The following is a 23,338-nucleotide window of genomic DNA, read 5'->3' as shown; positions in this document are numbered from 1 at the left end:
TAAGATCGAAGCTTGGTTATTGATAGCTACAATCTTAAGTTGAAGTATGAAGCTGCATGAGTCATTTGTTGGTCAACACTCTGAATAAAACGACTGAATAGGAAACAAGACAAAATATTTGTATTCAATATATTTTGGGGGACATGGTGCGGTACAAGCCCCTTTGAACGCCATTTTTTAAATACCCCCATGGCTTTGAGAATGGCTTGTGCCGAACCATGTCCGCCAAAATACATTAGAGTTCAATGATTTGATTATCTCTGACTCAGTCTATTCCTTCTGTGATTGTGTCACCTTGGAGAGTCTACTCACAATGCTAGCATGAGATGAAGATATTATCTTGATTAGTTGGCCTATTTGGCACATGAAGCTGGTAGTATGTGGTCCTGTGGTTGCTATCTTGCTAAGTGGTTAACCACAAGAGCCAAAATACCAGCATGTTCCTAGGACTTTGATGATCTTAGAAGCTCTTAGAAGAACTAATTAGTATTTCAGTGTTTTCCCCTACCATTACACACGTCATGGAGGAGAGGGAATTGCTTTTCTTTTGCTGCAGTATTTCCTCAACTGTACATTTTGATTGATTTTTTGTTTATTTAACAGGAGCCATGCCCAACAAAACTGTTGGGTCAGAGTTAGCTATACTATCTATCTATCTATATATCTATATCTATATCTATATATTTTTTATTTTTTTATTTTAGCTATATCTGGGGTCCCTGGGCAATCATTTAAATGTCATATTGAAAAACCATTGCCAAAACAACTTTGATTTCTCTTACATTTCCAATGGAAGCACTGATATTACAATGGTGTTAATTGTCATTTACCCTACTATGCAAAATGGCACAGTTTCATCAGTTTTGCTTGCTTACCGAAACTCTAATCATTTTTAGAGTACAGGTTAATAATATAGGTATAAGTTAATTCTGTAGATATAAATATAAGTTAATACTATAGATTTGACCTGAGGCCAAGTTCTCACAGAGAAAACACATTGGAACCAGGCCTGACTAGAAACTTCCACATGAGCTTTATCATTGAATTATCCGTGTCTCCCTCGGTCATTACTGACCGAGGTGTTTGGCAGTACAAACAGGTGTTTGGCAGTAGAAAATGGTATCATTTGAAACGCTTTGACTATAAGCCTAGTTAATGTTTATTTCTCTCACTGATGAACATCTCAATTACAGCAATGAAATGTATTGCCTGCTTACAACCTGATAGATATTTATCTTTGCAAAGGCGAGCAAAACTTTACAGGTACTGTAAACTGTACGAGGAAAAAAAACTGGTAGAATCAACTCCTTTCCCTAAAGAGTTAAGGGCAGATTCTGGATCAGCACTGTGGAGGAGTGTCAGATGAACATTTCCAATAAGTTGAAAGGTGACCCACCATGGGACAAGGCTATGTGTATTTTCCTTTGTTAAATAACAATTAATTATTGCAGCCATTTGAAAGATCACACACAATTTCAAACAGCAAATGGGCCATTCAGTGGTGTATTGGTTATGGCTCGCTCTACTGTCTGCCCACCCATTTAACCATTCTAGGGGAAACACCGTAAATGTCCAAGGTATTGCATTGCATAGCAGCAAGTATCAATAACTACGAGAAAACTTGAGTTCACAGAAGTGTACAGCAATTACAAATGAAGTTAAGTGGATGGAAATTATGTTGGCGCCTTGCTATGACATGTTGACTGTTGTAACTTGAGTGACGTTGCTGTGTTGCTTTCAGAACCCCATGGGGAGTGGTCTGGCATTAGCCATCTCCCAGGCTTCTCACTTTCTCCAGCCTCCTCCACATCAGTCCATCATCATTGAACGCATGCACTCTGGTAAGTCCAGGACTCGTACACTTTATAGAACTTTTCCACTGTAAATTTTGGTCGAAACCATTAACAAAAATACCAAACCTGGAAATGTGTACAAAGCAATTTGGGAATATGAAGCAGCACATGAAATAACTGATTGTCTCTAATGACTGCTGGTCACGTCATTTGATTGACACACATATCCATTCTGTTTCTCGATCTCTTCCACTGTACATCCCAGGAGCACGTCGGTTTGTAACACTGGACTTTGGCCGTCCTGTGCTGTTGACGGATGCATTGATCCCCACCTGCGGGGACCTGGCGTCCCTGTCTATAGACATATGGACACTGGGCGAGGAGGTGGATGGTCGCAGACTGGTGGTGGCCACTGACATCAGCACCCACTCCCTCATTCTGCACGACCTCCTGCCACCACCCGTCTGCAGATTCATGAAGGTCTGTTTGTCTCTTTTCTGTTGGGTTGCTTGTCATTAGTGCCACTTTGTGTTCCCAAGTTGAATGCTGTCTAGCTGGGATGCTAATTGGCTGGAAATGAATTTAGGGAAGGCTGATGATTTATTTTTTATAAATCAGACTTGCGAGTGAGAAAGACGAGGTTCTTTATCCCCCAATTGGAGATTTAAATCAATCGTCTGTGAACCAAGTCTGAACATCTGTTTTTTATTTTCGTGGCCTAATCAGATTTGCTGTTCTGACTGCTGACTTAATCTTTGATGAATATTATAACTACTGTAAAATGGTAGCAGCTTCTTCATCCCGAAAATAAAACCAATCCGGTGATCTCCAAAGTAATGCAGCTAGTTTGTTGTGGTGTGCTAAATGACTTGCAGTACGTGAAGTGTGTTTTATGTTTTGGGTCTTCATAGTGGCTCCTAACCTAAGCTCTTGTTTGATTTCAACTCACATAGATCACTGTCATTGGACGCTACGGTAGCACCAATGCCCGGGCCAAGATCCCATTGGGCTTCTACTATGGCCACACCTACATCTTACCATGGGAGAGTGAGCTGAAGTTAATGCACGACCCGCTGCGGGGAGAGAGCGATGCGGCCAGCCAGCCAGATGTGGACCAGCACCTGGCCATGATGGTGGCACTGCAGGAGGACATCCAGTGCAGGTGAGCCAGGACATGAACCACTCCCACAGTTACATCTCTCTGGTTACTTTACAAGTTAGATAAAATGGTGAAAGCAGCTGACCACACAAGCCAGTACCGTCCACACTGATTCCAATCACTTTCATAACCCATTTGTTTAATGTAATTGGAAGTATAAAATAATTGTAAGAGACTCTCTTGTCTCTGCCTAGACTAGAGGCTCCGACAGTGTGCGCCACTGTCACACACATGCTCACAGGGAGCAGCCCCAACTCGTAATGTAGTCACAGTGAGAGACAGTTTCTTGTCAAAATCGACTTTTCTCGTTTCCCAGCTTGAAATTATTTTACAATAATTACTTTCTGCACATAAAGTACTGGAATGTCTGCACAGCAGCACCCAGTGGCGTCTCCACTCCATCGTGTCAATGAGTAAACAATCACCATTCTATTGGAGCTGTCGGCTCACAAGGCAAGTCATTTCAGGGGAAGAGGAATGCTCATTTTGGTTCATTCGTCGTCCCATTTTGGTCGTACCACAACAGTTATATACAAAATAATACTCACAATTATATTTTGAGGTCACACAGATGACATTTCGGGCGAGTATGCACAATTTTAAGCCCTTTTAGAGTCCATGGAAAGTGCAGTGATGTGTCTATTCTTCGTCCCCCTTCCCATCCAGGTATAACTTGGCGTGCCACAGGCTGGAGACGCTGCTGCAGAACATCGACCTGCCGCCGCTCAACAGCGCCAACAATGCCCAGTACTTCCTGCGCAAGCCCGACAAGGCTGTGGAGGAGGACCAGCGTGTCTTCTCCGCCTACCAGGACTGCATCCAGCTGCAGCTCCAACTCAACCTGGCCCACCACGCGGTCCAGAGGCTACGCGTGTCCCTGGGCGCTGGACGCAAAACGCTTCCAGAGGCCGGGGCCACGGTCGCAGATGCACAGGAGCTGATTCAGAACTCTTCCACCGAGCAGCTGAGGACCATCATCCGCTACCTGCTGGACACGCTGCTCAGCCTGCTGCACTCCAACAACGGTGAGGAGAATGGTGGGTGGTTCAGGCAGGGTGATGGGTTTGGGTGGGGGGGCTGCGATTCATTTGAGTGTTTTGTGATTGAGTTTAACTGCATGTGTTATTGACCACTAGCATCCCTACTATGGACATGTCATAATAGACAAAGCTTATATATAGATATATAGTATAACTGGCAGCCACATACAGTATGTAATAGGGGGGTGCAGTGTGCACTACATTCTTATGTTCTTAACAGAAATTGAGCTAAGGCCAGTGAAGTCTCAAGTTGAAAAAATAATGAATTGCATTAATTTTCTTTAAGTAAACATTGAAAATGGGTCCCACAGACCCGAAAACCACACATGGGTTAAGTGTTTAAACATAACCTATGAAATTGTACACGTTTGACTCTGAGAGTGTTGGATAGTTTTTGACTAGATCAACAAGATGATGTGGTTTCAAAGAAACATATATTTTTTTAATTTGTTTTATTTCTGATTGGTCAGTGTAGAGAGACAGGAAAACAAGGTCAGAGAGTGAGGAGAGCCGTGTAAGACGCGCTCACTAGGAGAATAGAGTATGGTGTGTGGCTGAGTCACCAGGCACCCAAGTATTTTGACCTACTTTTAATGGACATTGGAGATGCATATTTTATGCCCCATAATTTACTCAGGGGGGACCACGCAAGTTGTAAATTGGGAATGTATGCCCCACCGTTGTTATGCAATACCCATCCCGTTGTACCTGTTGTCAGAGTTCTCGCTGTACCCCTTTTTTAGAGTAGCCTGTGTGGTACCCGTTAACACAATTTGGGATGTAAATCGGGAGCAATGCAGGACAGGAACAATGCAAGTTGAGAATACATGCCCCACCCGTTTATGCACTTGTACTTGTTATACCCAGTGTGGTAGCCATTAACATACAACCGATCGACTAAATATATTGAGATACAGGGATCCATGTTGTCATCAGAAACTGCTGACACACACGTGGTCATATGCACATGGAGTTCTATTGTACACGTTGCCGTCGCTTATGTTGGCAAAGAGGCTCAAGCGTGACGTAAAGCTCCGCGAACAATTACACAGAGATTCAGTATGTCCTCCGCAGACCCATGGACTGTCAAGACACAGATATTTGTGTGTTTTTCGGTTATCGGAAAACGGTTGGTCCAAGACACTGCACACCTCTGTAATCTGGGGGACACAGTGTCTTGCTCACGCCAAGTTTGAGGTGCATCGGTTAGACGGCCCACAAATAATGCCCAACACACACACACACACACACACACACACACACACACAGATCCGTAAATAGATAGATAATTATACAAGTATATTTGGCAGCCACACTTAACCATGTAGCTTTCTCAAAGTTGTCCAAGGTTAGCTGGGGAACTCTTGGAGCTGTAAAAACCATACTAAACAATGTCCTCCTTAACAGTCAGTCGTCTAATCTAACATAGTGCACCGTTGTGCAGATTCACACGGCTGCTTTCATGAAAGGGAATAATGCATCATCTCCCTAGCGGCAAGCTCTCACCGTTTCTTTGATTGTCCTATGCCTCTATCCAGAGTACACTGAAGGCATGTTAAAAAATGCCTACAGTAGCCTCATTATTTCTCTAACCTTGTGGTTGGCTCTCCCCTGAAGAGGCAGCAAGTGGAGCAAGATAAGCAACAATAAAAGAAAATTCTCATGAATGTGTAAAACTGGTTGAGTAATGATTTCCTATGTAGGTGTTTGAGGAGACTCCGGTATGCTTGCATGATGCAAAACAAAAGTGTCGGAATGATTTTGCTCCCACTTTTCTTTGTTTGTCTTCTCTTGTTGATCTTCCACTCAGTTTGTCACGTCCTTACAATACAGATAGTAGCAGTCATTATGGCAGTGAAATGCTTTTCAAAGTATTCCAAGTTTCCTCGACAGTGAGAGTCAAGGAGAGAATAAGTCAAGGATAGCAACTTAAAATATAAAGGTTTCATTTTAATTTAAATATATACCGTATTTACTGATATGTGACAAATTATGGGCGGCAGTGAGGCAGAGCGACGGGTTTGTTCTCCATCTCCGCCTGGTTTAGTTTTGAGTGTCCTTGAGCAAGACATTGAACCCCTATTTGCTCTCAGTGAACTGGATGGTGCCTTGCATGGTTGCCTCTGCCATAGATATGTAAATGACTGATGCTTGTGAATTAATGCTATACAGTATGTAAGGAACAAGACCGGTTCTAATAACGGTGTGGCTTCCTTGTTGGATCTATGATGTAAAACTAAGCCTTTTAAAGGGATAAAAACTAAAGCAAACTGTAAATCCACTAACAATGTATTAAAAATAAACTTAAATTGAAAAAAAAAAATCCAAATAAAACAAAAATAGAAACTAATGAAAAATGAAAATCAATAATAACCTTGGTGTATTGCACTCGCCCCTGTCTTTTTTTAATCGCTATGGCAGACGGTTCTAAATCTGATTTAGATCAAACTTGGCAGATGAGTTGGAGGTAGGATCAGGACAAAGCTGCAATTTGATTATTTGTTTTTGGTTACATTTATGAAAGTTCAAGGTCACAGCGCAAGTTTAGCCCTATGCTTATAGTATGTGGTGCAGGTGAAATAATAATAATAATAATATAGTGCATTTAACCCATCCTTAGTAACAGGAGCAGTGGTCCTTCGGTTTCCCAGGCGGGCTCTCTTTCTCTCTCTAACCATTCAGCTATGGCCGTAGTAATTAATATTTCGATTTAATTAATCATTAGAATGATAAAACTCCGTCCTTTTGCTAATGATTAGTTTTTTAAAGCCATTCGGACATTTTGCTCTTGTCAAATACTTATTCAGTCACTTAACACCTATTCTGTCTCTCTGTCTACTCTCTCTTTCTCCCTTCATCTGTTTCTCCCTCCTTATATATCTCTCGTTCCGCTCTGTCTTTCCTCCCTATGTCTCTCTGTACTGTCTCTCTCCCCCTCTTTCTGTCTTTCTCTCCATTCTTCTCCTAGGCCACGCGGTACCCTCGGTACTCCAGAGCACCTTCCACGCCCAGGCCTGTGAGGAGCTCTTCAAGCACCTGTGCATCAGCGGCACGCCCAAAATCCGTCTACACGCGGGCCTGCTGCTGGTGCAGCTGTGTGGTGGCGAGCGCTGGTGGGGACAGTTCCTCTCCAATGTCCTGCAGGAGCTGTACAACTCAGAACAGCTGCTCATCTTTCCCCAGGACAGGCAAGAGAGGGCACACAAGCTTCACTATTCCGTTTCATAATGAAGTTTACAAATCTGTTAATTATTGACTGATTGTTAAAATGAATTGTTATGACTTGACAGTAGACAGTGTTAAGAGTGATATAGGGTAGGATCATCAACTATCCCTATCTTCTATGTCATTTTCTGCAAACAATACACAAAATACACATTTTGTAATGCCAAACGTGTCGTTTTACAGCATTATTCATTTTTTTGCCACATACCAGAAGAAAATTAACATATAGGGTTTGGTACAATACAGTTCTGTTTATGTCCTGTGTCTGAAAAATTGTTATCATGGCTTATAAATGGTCAGTTACTTGCTGATAGTAATTCCATTATGTTTATGGCTCATCTACCACAGGGTGTTCATGCTCCTGTCCTGCATTGGCCAAAGATCCCTCAGCAACAGTGGTGTGTTAGAGGGCCTGCTCAACCTCCTGGACAACCTGCTGTGTCCCTTACAGCAGCCTCAGGCTGCCAGCCAGAGGAGGACTGAAGGTAAAGAATAAACACCTGACGCACCATTCCGCACAACTACTAGCTGGCAGTATCTCAGTGTGCTGTACAAGCAAGCCCGGTCAAAAATCACTGTACTGAAGTTGAGCCAAGTTCAACTTCTACTGCCACGCTCTGAACACATAAATGCTCTCAAAGGCCTCCGAGTTGAGACAAAGGCAAGTTTATGCATAGCACATTTCAACAACAAGGCAATTCAAAGTGAATTGAGAACATTAAGAGCATTAAGACGATGTTTAAAAGAAACGCATATCGTAAAAGACATTTGAATACAATTATAAATGGTTATTAAATAGTTAAGAGAATAGACAATAAGTATAAGCTAAAATAAAAATGATAATGTACGAGAATAATGGTACAGTGCAGTACAAGAAATGAATCAAAAGCCTCAATAAAAGACGCCTGCAAACAGAAAAGTCTTCAGCTTTGATTTAAAAGAACTTGACAGCTGTAGCAGACCTGCAGTTTTCTCAGTTTGTTCCAGATATGTGATACGTAAAAACGGAACACTTCTTCCCCATGTTTATTTTTGTCTCTGGGGACAGAAAACAGACCTGTCCCAGACGACCTAAGAGTTCTTGATGGTTCATAATGTAGCAGAAGATCATAAATGTATTCAGGCCCTACACTATTCAATATTTTATAAATCGGTAGTATTATTTTGAAATCAATTGAAATTCACCTCTGAGTCCATGACTTCACCAAGAGGTGAGGTTTTGAGCTCACCGAAAACTCGGGGGTGTTGCCTCTATTTAGGGCTGTCTACTTAGATTAAGTTATACCATGCCTTTGGTTATACCGTATAACCCAAGGCACTGCTTTGAGGAGGTAGCTCTCAGAACAGTGAAAATACCAAGATGACAAGTATTACTAAGATGATATAGTGGCTCAAGAAACTTCAAGCTGTTAGAATGCAAAATATAACGTTATTGTAGAAGAAAATCATTGAATTGGCAGATTGTGCAACCTGACTGCAAGTTTCCTTTAAAGGCATAGTTCACCCCCAAAATGACTTTTTTTCTATCTATTACTCACCCCATGGAGACTTCATGGATATAGCCAATAATTTGATGACAAACAGTGGTTCCGGTTGGAGACACAAAGAGTCTCTTTGTGTCCTACCGGAACTGCTGCTAGTTATCAAATTATTGGCTTTGGAATGCGACGAAAAATAAATAAATCCATGAATTCAAGTCTCTAAGGGGTGAGTAATCGATTTTTGGGGGTGAACTACTCCTTAAAGGCACTGCAAGTTAAATGAGGGAGATGAAATACTTACCAAAATAGAAAGCTGTTGAAACAGTTGTAGGTGAAAGCAGTTTTCCCAGATATGCTGACCTAATTGTAACCCATGTGCTGAACCATGATATCTGAAATGCTGCTGTCTGCTTTTGGCCAGAGTGTTCAAATGACATTTTGTGTATGCGCTTGTTTTCAAGGTGTGCTGGACATTCCCATGATCAGCTGGGTGGTGATGCTGGTGTCTAGACTTTTGGACTATGTGGCCAGTGTGGAGGACGAGGCTGCAGGCTCTAAAAAGCACCTTGGAGGGAAGGACAGGGACAGGACCTTCACAGGTACTTGAACTGTCTGCGATCGACCACTGAGAATTGAGATGATAGGACCGGTTCACATAGTCTGTGTGCTTAGATTTTCTTTGGTGTCATTTCTTTATTGGCTGTCAAGGAAATACTTTGTGTGTGTCAGCCTTCCTCAGACTCTTAACCATATGCCAGTCTGATTCTTTATTTAAATCCCTACATAATTCACCAATGTAACCATCTGGTGTCTAGACAACATTATTACCAACTTGAAGTGAGGGATATAAAGTAAATTAATTGAACTCAAAGTTAACTTTTTTCTGCTAATGTTATTGGTGGAACAAATATTTTGGATGCAAGAAGGGTTTTGGCACAAATAAGTCCATTCTATGACTATTGAATTTGTAAAGATTTGCTTTTTCTTGTGCTTTGTAACCTGGGAATTACTGCCTTTGTCAGAGTTGTGTGCAAGTGCCCCTCAAAAGTGAAAGTTATTGAACTAACTCCTCTGCCCTCTTCATCTGTCTCACCATGATTAAATGCAGGGAACCAGTGGAGTTTTATAAACAACAGTCTGCAGTCTCAGAACTCTAGCAGATCAACCAAAGGCAACAGTAGCTTGGACAGACTCTATTCTCGCAAGATCCGCAACAAGCTGGTCCACCACAAGCAGGTAAATGTGTCTCATCCCAACACCATTAGAAAAGCTTTATACTGATCAACAACTTTGTTGTTGAGTACGTAAAACAAAACGCTCAGATTAAAGCATGATTAAAGCATTAAAAAAAAAGATTGGAAATGAAGTGATGATTGTTTTTCGGATGTACTGGAATCTCCAGTGTCATCATTTTCTGAGCAGCAGGATCTTTAAAAAACATTTTCCTAATATTTATACATTTTTGAAACTTTAAAAAAATAGTCAAAATAGATGATCTACAAGGTCACAACACGTGCCGATGCAACAATCATTTCATGGAGGCACTGCTTTTCAATGTCACTTTTCACAAACTCTGATTGCACAGTAATAAACTAATAGTTGTCGTACCTTTTTAATCTGGAGTCATACTACATGGACCACAATAAAGCTTCTATGTGCTCCCTCATTGGCCAGACATTAAATCTTCATGCAGAGTTTGTGTGTTTATGCGTATGTTACGTGGTAGTGATAGCTACACTACTGGCTCTGTGCCTCTGAGCATTTTGTTGTTCCCAGCGCCTTTGGCACTTTTCTGCTCACACAAGATGCCTAGAAGACATGGGGCCTAAAAGCTTCTCACAGAGTTCAAACGGTGGTGAAATGTGTTGTGTTGGATTGTGTATTTATCATGCCCTTTTCATTGTAGCAGTTAAATCTATTGAAAGCAAAACAGAAAGCTTTGGTGGAGCAGATAGAGAAGGAAAAGATCCAGAGCAACAAAGGTTCCTCCTATAAACTCCTGGTGGAGCAGGCCAAGCTCAAACAGGCCACATCAAAGGTGAGCATTCCCACATAAATCATCACATATCTACTACCACAATGAAAACAAACTACTTCAACGCTACCCTAATTTAATGAAAGACCTTATTTAGCTTTCTTAAAACGGCTGAACTTGTGATGTTGGGGCTTTCTGAACATGGGTTAACATGGAGAATGATTAAATGTTCGTTCAACTTAGTAACTCTTGGTATCCTCGTGCCTCGCTCTCCCACTGCTCCTTTGATCCCAGCACTTTAAGGACCTGATTCGTCTGCGGCGTACCGCTGAGTGTCCCCGCTTCACGCTGGACACGGAGGCCACGGCGGCCAAGGAGGCCCCCGAGGTGGAACCCCTGCCCTTCACGCTGGCCCACGAGCGCTGCATCTCCGTTGTGCAGAAGCTGGCCCTCTTCCTGCTCTCCATGGACTTCACGTGCCATGCCGACCTGCTGCTCTTCGTCTGCAAGGTCCCCAAATCTACCTATTAAATAGCATTTCTAGACTCCTCCTATCAGTCTGCAAGCAGATGTCATTTGGACACGTTTTGCTTTCTTGACTGCCTCCATATTAAATTATGGATTACTGGCCATTAAAAAGTGAAAGAACTGGGAGTGATTTTAAGAGAGATGGATTGATAGTCTGTATTGTACTAATAATTGATGTATTAATTTATGAAACTATTAAACATCTATAGACTAATAGATGAAAGTGAAAAGGAAATGTATATTTTTCAGTTCACTATTGCTTCATGAGCATGAACTCTCTCTCTCTCGTGTGGGTGTGTGTGTGTCCACTCTAGGTCCTAGCTAGGATAGCGAATTCCACCCGACCCACCATCCACCTGTGTGAGGTAGTGTCGGAGCAACAGCTGGAACGCCTGTTGCTCCTCCTGGTAGGGACAGACTTCAACCGGGGGGACATCTCCTGGGGAGGCGCCTGGGCCCAATACTCACTCACCTGCATGCTACAAGACATCTTGGCAGGTAGGCGGTACTGCTCCTATGGGGCAAATAAGAGTGGTAGGACATGCATTGACATTGTCAAGTGGTGTTTGTGTCATATTTGTTCAAAGGAGTTGCAACAGTTAATCGAACTGATAAATTAAAATAGTAGCTTTTAAAAAATGGCAAAAATAGCTGATCTACAAGCGAAAATAGCTGATCTACAAGCGAAAATAGCTGATCTACAGTACATGGTACTACTACAGTACATGCACTCCACTCATTTTTTTTGCGTGACTGTTTTATTTATTTTTCTTATTTTCTTTACTTTAAGGACACATAAGGCCCACAAAGTAATTTATGTAATCAAATATGTCCTCCTCGTCCCCCAGGTGAACTGCTGTCCCCGGGCTCTCTGGATGTGATGGACGAAGGGGCGGTGGGGGAGGAGGCCGGCGCGTCGTCCTCCTCAGGGGCAGGGGCCGACTCGGACGACTCCCTGCCCCAGCAGACGCCCATCCCCCTGGTGGAAAGCATCGAAGAGGTCCTGGCGCCTGATATCATCGCAGGTACACCTGGTACCTCCTCTGTTTTCCAAAGTGCGTTGGTAGGCCACCCCGTAAACACACACACGCTCCCAAAAGCACCACATGGATTTTTTTCCCCCCATGAACCCTCACATTTTTATGATCATGATGACGGTGATGCATTTTATGTTTTAAAAAAATGTTTTCTTCCCTTCCTTCCCCTCTTCTTTTCATAGCTGCATGTTGTATTTTGTTTTCTTCCACAGTGTTGTTTTGCAGTACTTGTATGGCTTCCTGTGCGGAAATTCTGTTTTGTTTTTTTATAGGGTATTTGCAGGTTTTTCTAACAGCCTTCATTGTTAATGTACAGTTTTTTTTGTGTTTTTGTCTTTTTGAAGTGAGAGTTCAAACATTGCAGATTCATGGCATGTCAATTTGATTACATGCGTTTCCTTATGTCAACTGCAGTCATATTTGCATGGTCATGATTAGATTTGTATTCCATTTGTAAACTATTATGTCTGTCTTAGGCTGTAATTACTGACATAAATGTAGTAGTAGAAACCACCTTCAACTCAATTTGGCTCTTCTCTATGATATTGACATTCCTATAAGAATGCACAGATTTGGTAGAGTTGGTTGGATTTGATGAAGTTGTCAGATGGTTTCGACTAGTGTTGGCCAACAAATCCTTTGTCTGGACTCTCCCTATATTACAGAGAAACCAGTGATTTTAATCGGCCTTAAAATTGCCTAGTAACTTTCTAAAGAAAGGCCAGTTTGAGTTTACTTGCTGGTTGTTTTTTTAGTGTGCTTGCTTGGCAATATTAAAGCTGTTTTCGTTATCCAAAGGTGCTCCACCTCTATCATCTTTGGAAAAAGATAAAGACATAGACTTTGACTTGCTACAAGACCTGATGGATGTTGATATTGATCCTTTAGATATTGATTTGGAAAAGGATCCACTCGCCGCCAAAGTATTTAAGGTATGTTAAGCCTGACTTCCCTTGTCTCTGTTCGACTCTGCATTTATTCTGTGTTTTCTCCTATACTGTATTGGTATTTGGCTAGTGGTATTGGCCATAGCACCCTCCAGTTAACAATTGATTTATTGAAAAATAAATCAGTACAAGCACCAGTTCAAATGAACACCAAGTGCATCAATAATGTAGCTACACTGACCTCAACCCATCTAAAAGATATTTGAATTGTTACTGCACAGTACACAGCTCCACAACACTACTGAATACCTATTAAATTGTGTAGATGCATTCAATTGGCCAAGCTAACCATCGTCGGTAAAGTGTTACTCTTCCATTCTCAGTTTGTAATTTAAAATGTTCTTGCATGTAAATGTAGCCATAGGCAACTATTAAACCAACTGTAGCGTTTTTATTTATTTTTCTTTCATCTTTTGTCTTGCGCTGTCTTGTGGTAGTTTGCATGCAAGCTCAAATGTACAGGTATGTGTGTTGAGAAAGGAATGATTACATTTTGTATTTTTGTTTTTGTCTATTGCTCCCTCCCTCCCTCCTGTCCTTCAGCCTATAAGCAGCACCTGGTATGACTACTGGGGCGCTGACTATGGCACGTATGGATACAACCCCTACATAGGAGGGGTTGGTATCCCAGTGTCCAAACCGCCAGCTGCTGTGGAAAAGACCGGCTCACAGGGTCTCTCCGTTTCTGTGTCACAAGGTGAGAAAGGGGCTAATGAATGTAGACATTGTGGTTCACTTATTATTATTCTTTTCATTTCTTTAGGGCAGGGGTCTTCAACAGGGGTTCCGGGACCCCTACGGGGTCCTCAGAGTTACTACAGGGGAGCGCCCAAATCCACCCAAATCTTGTAACTTTTTTTTTACATTAACCACTTGAACCCTAGCGCCCCGATTCTGGGGGGAACATTAGCTGAAAATTGCAGATCTACAAGCTAAAGGACATTTTGTGTCAAATCTTCTTTATCATGGCTGTGACCAGACGATGTGCCATTAGCACTGTCTTGAATAAAAATGTTTACTCTTGCAGTGTAACGACGAGGCTCTCTGTGCAATTTCACTGCTATCTTTAAGCTGGCGCCCGTTATAAGCTGATATGGACATTAACCTCAGATACAGTATGAAATTCTCATTTACTCAGCGATAACCCACATTTATTGCACTCAATAAATGTCATGATCCGATTTAGCAGGTATCACTTGTTACAACAGTGTCTGCAAATTCTGCATGTTTGATATGGATCCCTTAACTCGATTGAACCGAGAACTTTCCAGTTCCAAGACAGCTGCTCTACCCCTAGAGCCACTGCCTGATTGTTGGCATTGTTAAGGATGAAGAATTTAACAGTGTTCAATTTCTTGCTAGAAGTGGTTTAGCAGTTCAATAGGATCTGGTAAATCCTGGTAGTAATCTTTGGCCTTTTCCCGTCTTTGCTCTTGACAGCATTGGATGCCCGCCTCGAAGTGGGGCTGGAACAGCAAGCAGAGCTGATGCTCAAAATGATGGCCACTCTGCAGGCCGACTCCATCCTACAAGCCCTCACTTCAACTTCACCTACAGGTACACACACATACCGAGCAGGGAAGCAGCAGCAAATATTGAAATCGTAATACATTAATTGATTGGTTTGTAACTTGTTTTTAACGGATAATAAAGTATCTTGAATCATAGGACAAAAAAAATCTACATTACTTACCCTTTTCTTATCAGTGTTTTAAACTACAAAATAACTTGCACCTTTTGATTTAGGTTCAGAATAGGTACTATTGGTGTAGAACATTAGCGATCAATGATAGTCATTGTAGGTTCTTCCTGGTAGTCAAACCAGATGACATGACGTGTGTGTGTCTCTTCTCTCCACCCCCTGTCCCCAGTGTCCCAGGCCTCCAACGGGACAGATGACTCCCTGCTGAGGGGGCTGCAAGGGGGAGGATCCTCTCCTCCAGTCAGCAGCTTGATGGTGCAGGCCTCTTCTATCCCCATGCTGAGCGCTTGCTTCAACAAACTGTTCTCCATGCTGCAGGTCCACCATGTGCAGGTCAGAATGCAGTACCACTAACTAGATAGAAAAAAACTAAACAATAAATACAAGTTGAACCTGGTTTCAGGGCAGGAGGAGACGGAACAAATATCAATCTTTGCCATACAGCATGGCTACATTACAGCAGATATACTGTGCAATCAAAACACACACAGGCAAAAGGTTAGAGATTTATGATGCGTTACGGCATGTCACTCTGTCCTTGTCCACCCATTCCCTTTCGACACTCCACAGCTTGGTATTTGGGAAACAGTGGCGGTAATGTAATGTGCCCCTTACCCTAGGTGTCTGTGTTTTTCCATGGGTTCATGAAACCTTCGTCCCTTTTCAATTAGCTGTACTATAAACTCCCTGAATTCAATACCACTTCTACAGGCTTAGATTAAAACTGACTTCAAAGGCTTACAAGGTCACCATCAGTTGCATTATTTACACATTTGGTGTGTTTCCATCCCACTGATGAGGTGTTTTGTGCTTTAGTTGGAGTCCCTTCTGCAGCTGTGGCTGACCCTCAGCCTCAACTCCTGCTCCAATGGCACAGAAGAGAGCGGCTCTGACATATTCATGTTCAATGCCAGCCGAGTGCCCACCATCCCACTCAACCAAGGTCAGTGTTCATCGTAATGCTTTATGTACTTTTCTGAGGGTGCCTGGTGACTCAGCCAGTTAGTGCAGGATAATTATGCTCCTAGGGAGCGTGAGGATATGGTTTTGAATCTGAATCCCCCATCTTGTCTTGCATTTCTCTCCTCCCTGTCTGCCTCTTGCTTTCCTGTCTCTACATTGATATATCTGAAATAAAGCATAAAATGAAAAAAAAAGAGAGAAAATAATCTATTCAAACGTGTAAAGTTTTGACCTACAGTGATTCCTCTAGTGGTTCCTCATCGCTGTTCTTTTGGAATGTCAAAAAAATAAAGTACTGTGTGGAAACAGGTTTTATCTTCTCCGGCTGCTAGTGAAAAAAATGATTTTTGGGAGAGACGAGAAAAGGCTTTCAGTGTTAGAAAGCATGCTGTGTAGCAAGATGACTTAACCCCCAGCAGTAAATCTTGATTTGGCAAGCTGACCGTCTTTAATACACACACAACATACTATTCTTTGAATATTGTATTATTATTCGGGAAAAATCTACTGAAAGACTATAAAAATCTTAATTTTAAAGGAAAAAAACATTTGTACACTATCAGAGTAATATTAACAACCAGGATTTTACTGCATGTGTATGTGTATTCAGCCTCCATCAGCAGTTTCCTTACCGTGCTGGCTTGGTATCCCAACACTTCCCTGAGGACCTGGTGTCTGGTTCTTCACTCGCTCACCCTCATGACGAACATGCCGGCCTGTGGTCAGTACTCAACACTTGGTATGTTTTTTTTAGAAAGAGGTTTATATATATCTAATCTGAATTAAGTCAGTGTTGTTGTTTTCAACCTTACCATTTTGTATGTGTATGATGAATGAATTTTGGTTCCCTACGTAAGATACTGCTGACTTCCTTGTTCTTTTCCCCTCTGCAGCCTCCAGCAATGGGCTGGGTGGTCAGGAAAGCACGGCTCAACAGATGGTGTCCGACCCCACACTGGTGCATGTCCTGGTTCGCTTCCTCTCCGGCAGCAACCCCCACGGAACCAGCCAGCACAGCTCCCAGGTGGGGCCCACTGCCACCCAGGCCATGCAGGAGTTCCTCACCCGACTGCAGGTGCACCTGTCATCCACCTGCCCGCAGATGTTCAGCGAGTTCCTGCTCAAGCTCATGCACATCCTGTCCAATGAGAGGTACGAGTGTCTTGTCATGGTGTTCTGTGTAGTGACAACTTATGTGTTTCACTGCCATCATCCATGGACATACTTTGGTCCATGGAGTAAGTGTTTGTAATCCTAGGGTCTCTGTTTTGAAGCAGGAGTCGTCTTTACCACAAGTATTAACACCATCCACATAAAGCCTACACAATGTTTTTTGTGTCCATATATAAAGTATTTAAAATGGTCCTGGATCTGTAGTAGTGGTGTTTATACTGGAGTAAATAATGAGCTTTTGGGGCCATCTCTAGGGGTCCCTTCCAGTCAGGCCAGGGTCCTCTGGACGCTCAGGTCAAGCTGCTGGAGTTCACCCTGGAGCAGAACTTTGAGGTGGTGTCAGTCGGCACCATCTCCTCCGTAATCGAGTCCATCACCTTCCTGGTGCACCACTACATCACGTGCTCCGACAAGGTAGTGTCGCGCAGCGGCTCCGATAGCTCAGTCGGCGCCCGCGCCTGCTTTGGTGGCCTCTTCGCCAACATCATTCGGCCGGGCGATGCCAAGGCCGTCTGCGGCGAGACCACACGTGACCAACTGATGTTCGACCTCCTCAAGCTGGTCAACGTGCTGGTGCAGCTCCCCCTATCTGGGGACAAAGAGTTCAGCGCCCGGCTGCCACCAGCAGGCAGCGGGACGGCTGACAGCAGCGTGTCAGATGAGGAGAAGGTGTGTGGCAGCAAAGAGGGCGTAGCTGGAGGATCCACGGCCAATCAGGGACCGGCTGCGGGCGTGGCTGACCTGGTCCTGGCCAATCAACAGATAATGAGTCAGATCCTCTCAGCCCTGGGCCAGTGTAACAGCAGTGCCATGGCCATGATCATAGGTAAGACATGAGAATGGGACATTTGTCTTGGAAACATTGTTGCGCCAGACACTCCAAAGCATAGTAATCAGTCATGGTTGTGTTTGAATTTAAGAAATATGAAGCACCTACTACACTTGGTTTTTGTTGTATTGTTTTCAGTCATTTTAAAGAATGTAAAATGTTGTATCTGTGTAGCAAGTATCCCCTGACCTTTTTTAAAATGTATCTTGTATTTTTATACTCCAAGTACCTGGCCCCTTTATGAGGAAAGTGTTATGCAATTTGTCCTGCCCTAAGACTCCATAAAACAATTATTATAATTATACCACTAGCCACAAGCTAGGCCATTAACCGGCTGATGGAATGCATTGGCATAAATAAGGAATACTAATAAGCCTTTAAGGTGAACCCAAGTGTAGAAACCCTGTTACAATGTGACAAGTGTCTTTTGTCAAAGTCAATTATTTATTTTTCCATCTGACTGCATTGCTTCCGGTTTGAAATTATGAACTTTCTAGTTACGCGTTAACAAGCTGAAGAAAAGCAAGACAACTCTGTGAGGACTTAACTTGATCATGTTGCTGCATTCTGTATCGGAAACCATTACTGCATGTGTTCAAATCTCATTAATAAACTGGCTCAGTTGATGGTGGTTGTTTTCCCTCTGTAGGAGCCAGTGGTCTTCACCTGACCAAACACGAGAACTTCCACGGTGGTCTAGATGCCATCTCCGTGGGCGACGGCCTGTTCACCATCCTCACAACTCTCAGCAAGAGGGCCACCTCGGTCCAGGTCATGTTGCAGCCCATACTCACATACATGGCCTGTGGCTACATGGGCAGACAGGTGAGGAAAGAGCACACGTTGAAGGCAGCCTGGGGTTTACATGCATCACAGATGCTCTGGAAAATAGTTTGCACTTTCTGATAAACGGTCCTTGTGGTTTGTCAAAATGACAAATGACATTGACCTGTTTTACCTAATCTCAGGGGTAAAACGTGTTTAGCTTCATGAGTGTTAAGTGGGACATTGCAGGAAAAAAGAACATGCATGCTCAACACATTTTCCTAGCGCATACTAATTCATGGAGGTTCAAATTAAATTTATGACAAATTCAGTGGATTTTGGCCGTATTAAAAAGTGGTGTATTTCATTTTCCATTTTCCTAGGGTTCTCTTTCCACCTGTCAGCTCTCTGAACCTCTACTTTGGTTCATCCTCCGAGTGCTGGACACCAGCGAAGCTCTCAAGGCCTTCCATGACATGGGTGCGTATGCGCGCGCACACACAAACACACACATACACATTTCTATATATCTGCATCGCCCTTTTCAACATTAACTACAGTGATAATAACCCATCATTGACCATATTCACACACTGTTTTGTCATACACGACGGTGAGGCTTTTACCACTCCCAATTTCCAGAGTTTTATTCTGTCCTTGTTGAATTCGGATATTGGATCTTCACAGGGACAGAGATAGAAGAGCACATGCCTATACCTGAAAGCACCTATACTTTGATTAAGTCTCATCAGCTTTGTTTCTGGTGTCGTCGCCCACGACAGGTGGTGTCCAGTTGATTTGTAACAACATGGTGACCAGCACACGGGCAATCGTCAACACCGCACGCAGCATGGTGTCCACCATCATGAAGTTCCTGGATTCTGGTCCAGGAAAGGCAGCAGACGGCAGCCTTAAAGCCAGGGTCATGACCTCGGAGCCCGACAATGCTGAGGGACTCCACAACTTTGCTCCTCTAGGTACTTTAACTCACTGTTTCCCAATCGTTGGTACCCATGTTTGGGTGCATGGTGCTCTAACTACACTGTACACTACATAGTACTCTGTCAACTATGTGGCTTGGGGCATATAGTAAATATTTTAGTAGTTTTTCAGATTGCTTGCTATCAGATCATCACCGTTGTGCATGTCCCTTCACAGGCACCATTACCTCCAGCAGCCCTACGGCCCAGCCTGCAGAGGTCCTGCTCCAGGCTACACCTCCTCACCGACGAGCTCGTTCAGCCGCCTGGTCTTACATCTTCCTGCCCGAAGAAGCGTGGTGCGACCTCACCATCCACCTTCCTGCTGCTGTGTTGCTGAAGGAACTTCACATCCAACCACACCTAGCCTCCCTAGCCAGTGAGTATGACCGCTTCATCAATCCAGTGATAAACACTTAACTGGCGAGACATGGGATAGTATTAATTCCCCAGAGCAGTGCAATAACATTAAGTGGCAAGGCCTATGGACTGCTTGAGCTTGTACCCATGCTGCACAAATAAGTTGGCAATGTGAAGAAAAAACACCTATCTACAGTATACAAAGGACCGCACATGCATCTAAAGTATTGTCCAAACACTGTGGTTTAAAAATCCCAGTAAGTGTCAAAGAAAACTGCCAAGTGTTGTTTTGGCAGCCTTGACGGTTAGCAGTGATTTGCCTTTGTATTTGATTTGAATAACATTGTTTGAATTCCCCCATGGGAGCTGTTAGAACAGGAAATTGGCTGACTAGCCTTTCTCTTCCCGTCAAGGTTCTAACTCATAGAGTGCTGTTGTTGCACTTGCTCAAATATTTAACTTACATTTTGAACAAGAATTAAACCAGCAAAAGGCTGCATGGATATTTCATGCTTATTCCCCTTTCCATTCTCCATCAACAAATGCTCTGCTGTGCCAATATGCCATTGAGCTCTCTTCTGAAGTGCCATGATGTTTTGGGAAGGATGTAACAACCCATGTCCCAAGAATCATGTAAATCAGTATTGCATATTTAAGAAGGGAGTGCGGTAAAGACAGGAGTATGACAAACTTACATTTTCTCATAGATGTGAGTATAATCTGCATCCACTGACCTGACACACTGTCTTAAGCCACATTATGAAGACTAATATTTTGGAGTTTCTCTGTCGACAGTGTCAAACACTTTAGATAGATCAACAAAGATGGCAGCAAAGTGTTTTTTTTCTTATCCAATGCAGTTACAATATCATCAGTGACGGCTGAAGGAATACTATAATTCTTATAGTTGTGAGTGTAATATCCAACTTCATTGACCGCTGTCGACATCAGTGCTGCATTTTAGATTGACACCTCAACGTCTTGTTCTTCCCTCCAGCCTGCCCGTCCTCTGTCTCAGTGGAGATTAGCGCTGATGGGGTCAACATGCTGCCCCTCTCCACACCAGTTATAACCAGTGGACTCACCTATATCAAGATCCAACTGGTGAAAGCGGAGGTGGCTTCAGCGGTGTGTCTGAGGCTTCATCGGCCCCGTGACGCCAGCACCCTAGGCCTGTCCCAGATCAAGCTCCTGGGCCTGACGGCGTTTGGGAACACATCCTCTGCCACGGTCAACAATCCCTTCCTGCCTTCTGAGGACCAGGTCTCCAAAACCAGGTTAGCAACATCTGTGTGTATTGTGTGTTCCAGATTTAGGCAAAACTGTATAATTATTTGGATGTACTGTATATTATCCGCAGAGTGCAAGGAGCCAGGGTTTATCATATCAATAAAATGAATAGCACACTGACTTTTAGAGGGGCTTCAAAAGGATGCTAAAATAAACCCTTTGATTGATTGAAACTTAGGTTCCCGTGGTCTCCTATAGGCTGTGTGCCTACAGGAGACTTGCACAAAAATGCACCAACCTCTTTTTAGTGCCGACATGTTCTCAAGTTTAAACATTATTATCAAGCATTCAGTTAATCAATATGTTTTTAGATGAACAGACCATTGAGACTCCCCTCTGGTCCCGCCTCTGCATCCCTCTTATTGGTTACTGGATGCATTAAAAAGTTGGTCAGGTCCCTACGACAGTTTGAAAGCGCTACCTTTCCTTTAAAATGTATGACAAAATAAAAATAAAATTGTTATAATAATGACAAAACGGTAGCAACAGGTCTTCAGTGGTCCTGATGGTGTTTTTGTGTGCTTGCTGGTATATCGGTTACTAGTAACTTAGGTTGTCAGGATTTTTTTATTTTACAGTATATAACCATCCATTTGTCCTGTAGTATTGGCTGGCTGCGTTTGCTCCACCACTGCCTGACTCACGTCAGTGATCTGGAGGCCATGATGGCAAGTGCCGCTGCGCCCACCGCCAACCTGCTGCAAACCTGCGCTGCCCTGCTGATGTCGCCCTACTGTGGCATGCACTCGCCCAACATTGAGGCGGTGCTGGTCAAGATAGGCCTGCAGTCCACCCGCATTGGACTCAAGCTCATTGACATCCTACTCCGAAACTGTGCCGCATCCGGCACCGACCCTGCTAGTAAGATGATTCTCAGTCATAATTGTTAGGTAACTTACAATTATGGTGACCAGGAATGCTAAAAAAAAATGCCTAGAGTGGAATTGTATTCAGCTCTAATTAAAAACTTGAAATGGGCTAATGAGGTCCCTGGAGGAGTCTATTAAGACTAGAAGACATACATTAAATGATCATGCACAATCAATGGCTGTCCTAATTCTTTGTTCCTCGTCCGTTTTATGTAGATCTGAACAGTCCCCTGCTGTTTGGACGACTCAACGGCCTATCCTCAGACTCCACCATAGACATTCTCTACCAGCTTGGCACCACCCAAGACCCTGGCACCAAAGACAGGTACATCAATCATGAGCTTAACCAGTGAGGAATAGAGTTGTATTCTGTCAATGTGTTTTCCTAGATGGACTAGAAGTTGACAGTAGAAAGTCTCCTCTTGGACCCCTTGTCATATTTTAGTGTCATGTAAAAGGCTGTTTGGGATGCGTGAAAGTTCCCTCAGCAAGGCACAGATAGATGCTGAGGAGAAGAAGTAAGAAGAATACATAGGAGGTTTCTGAATGTTATTGTGAACCATATCGAAAAGGTAGCTCAGAAACCAACTAGCAGTTGAAAAAAACTAAACAGAATTCCAACAAGGATGTCATCAGACAATGAATCTTATATTCTATATAACTTTGCCACCCTGTTTTGTTATATCCTCCAGGGTTCAGGCGCTTCTGCAGTGGGTCCATGACTCATCAAGGGTGGCGGCCCACAAACGGAGTGGTCCCATTGGCTACATGGGCCCGTGTTCGGCCTCTTCGTCTTTGAGGGAGTATGGCCTGCTCATGCCTTCACCCTCCCACCTCCACTGTGTTGCGGCCATCTTGTGGCACAGCTATGAGCTGCCTGTCGACTATGACCTCCCTGTGCTGCTGGACAGAGAGCTGTTTGAGTGAGTCTATACATTTTACATCACATCCCAAGGTTCTTGCAAAATAATTTAGTTTGAAAATTGTTTTAAATTGGCCCTACGGTTAGGTGACACCATTGATGCAACAAGCTTCCAGTGGGCATTTCTCAGTAACCGTGGTGACAATTAAACAGTTTTCAATTATTTGACAAGAACCTTGTGTGACATCAAATTAAAATGGAAAAACCTCAACTGGTTGTTTGATGTGAAACCTCTTAGCCCCATTAAACTTGTTGTGCATCTTACAGACGTGCCCCTGTGGGCATGAATACTGCATTGCT

At 43.2% G+C, this 23,338-nt stretch overlaps 1 protein-coding gene across 25 annotated transcripts in view; it reads left to right on the top strand.

The window, feature by feature from the left end:
* Positions 1-23,338, top strand: part of birc6 (baculoviral IAP repeat containing 6) — a 144,985-nt gene that overhangs the window by 33,438 nt on the left and 88,209 nt on the right. For 7 of the 25 annotated variants that reach the window (XM_084076267.1, XM_084076266.1, XM_084076265.1 and 4 more), the window contains 28 exons: positions 1,742-1,841; positions 2,059-2,273; positions 2,747-2,955; positions 3,619-3,989; positions 6,961-7,180; positions 7,566-7,702; positions 9,160-9,297; positions 9,807-9,934; positions 10,605-10,736; positions 10,968-11,183; positions 11,516-11,699; positions 12,050-12,256; positions 13,037-13,170; positions 13,729-13,882; positions 14,626-14,742; positions 15,057-15,220; positions 15,704-15,830; positions 16,461-16,589; positions 16,744-17,002; positions 17,278-17,849; positions 18,475-18,677; positions 19,001-19,097; positions 19,400-19,594; positions 19,776-19,976; positions 20,955-21,234; positions 21,852-22,108; positions 22,333-22,441; positions 22,809-23,039. In XM_084076267.1, coding sequence (XP_083932393.1) covers positions 1,742-1,841; positions 2,059-2,273; positions 2,747-2,955; positions 3,619-3,989; positions 6,961-7,180; positions 7,566-7,702; positions 9,160-9,297; positions 9,807-9,934; positions 10,605-10,736; positions 10,968-11,183; positions 11,516-11,699; positions 12,050-12,256; positions 13,037-13,170; positions 13,729-13,882; positions 14,626-14,742; positions 15,057-15,220; positions 15,704-15,830; positions 16,461-16,589; positions 16,744-17,002; positions 17,278-17,849; positions 18,475-18,677; positions 19,001-19,097; positions 19,400-19,594; positions 19,776-19,976; positions 20,955-21,234; positions 21,852-22,108; positions 22,333-22,441; positions 22,809-23,039 — 5,486 coding nt within the window. The remainder of the gene's footprint in view (positions 1-1,741; positions 1,842-2,058; positions 2,274-2,746; positions 2,956-3,618; positions 3,990-6,960; positions 7,181-7,565; positions 7,703-9,159; positions 9,298-9,806; positions 9,935-10,604; positions 10,737-10,967; positions 11,184-11,515; positions 11,700-12,049; positions 12,257-13,036; positions 13,171-13,728; positions 13,883-14,625; positions 14,743-15,056; positions 15,221-15,703; positions 15,831-16,460; positions 16,590-16,743; positions 17,003-17,277; positions 17,850-18,474; positions 18,678-19,000; positions 19,098-19,399; positions 19,595-19,775; positions 19,977-20,954; positions 21,235-21,851; positions 22,109-22,332; positions 22,442-22,808; positions 23,040-23,338) is intronic. The other 18 variants (XM_084076277.1, XM_084076276.1, XM_084076275.1 and 15 more) reach the window with 11 other exon arrangements.

This window comes from Gymnoscopelus microlampas (genome assembly GCF_963454915.1).
Source record: "Gymnoscopelus microlampas genome assembly, chromosome: 13".
Taxonomy (NCBI): Eukaryota; Metazoa; Chordata; class Actinopteri; order Myctophiformes; family Myctophidae; genus Gymnoscopelus; species Gymnoscopelus microlampas.
This window is presented reverse-complemented; position numbering and strand designations above follow the sequence as displayed.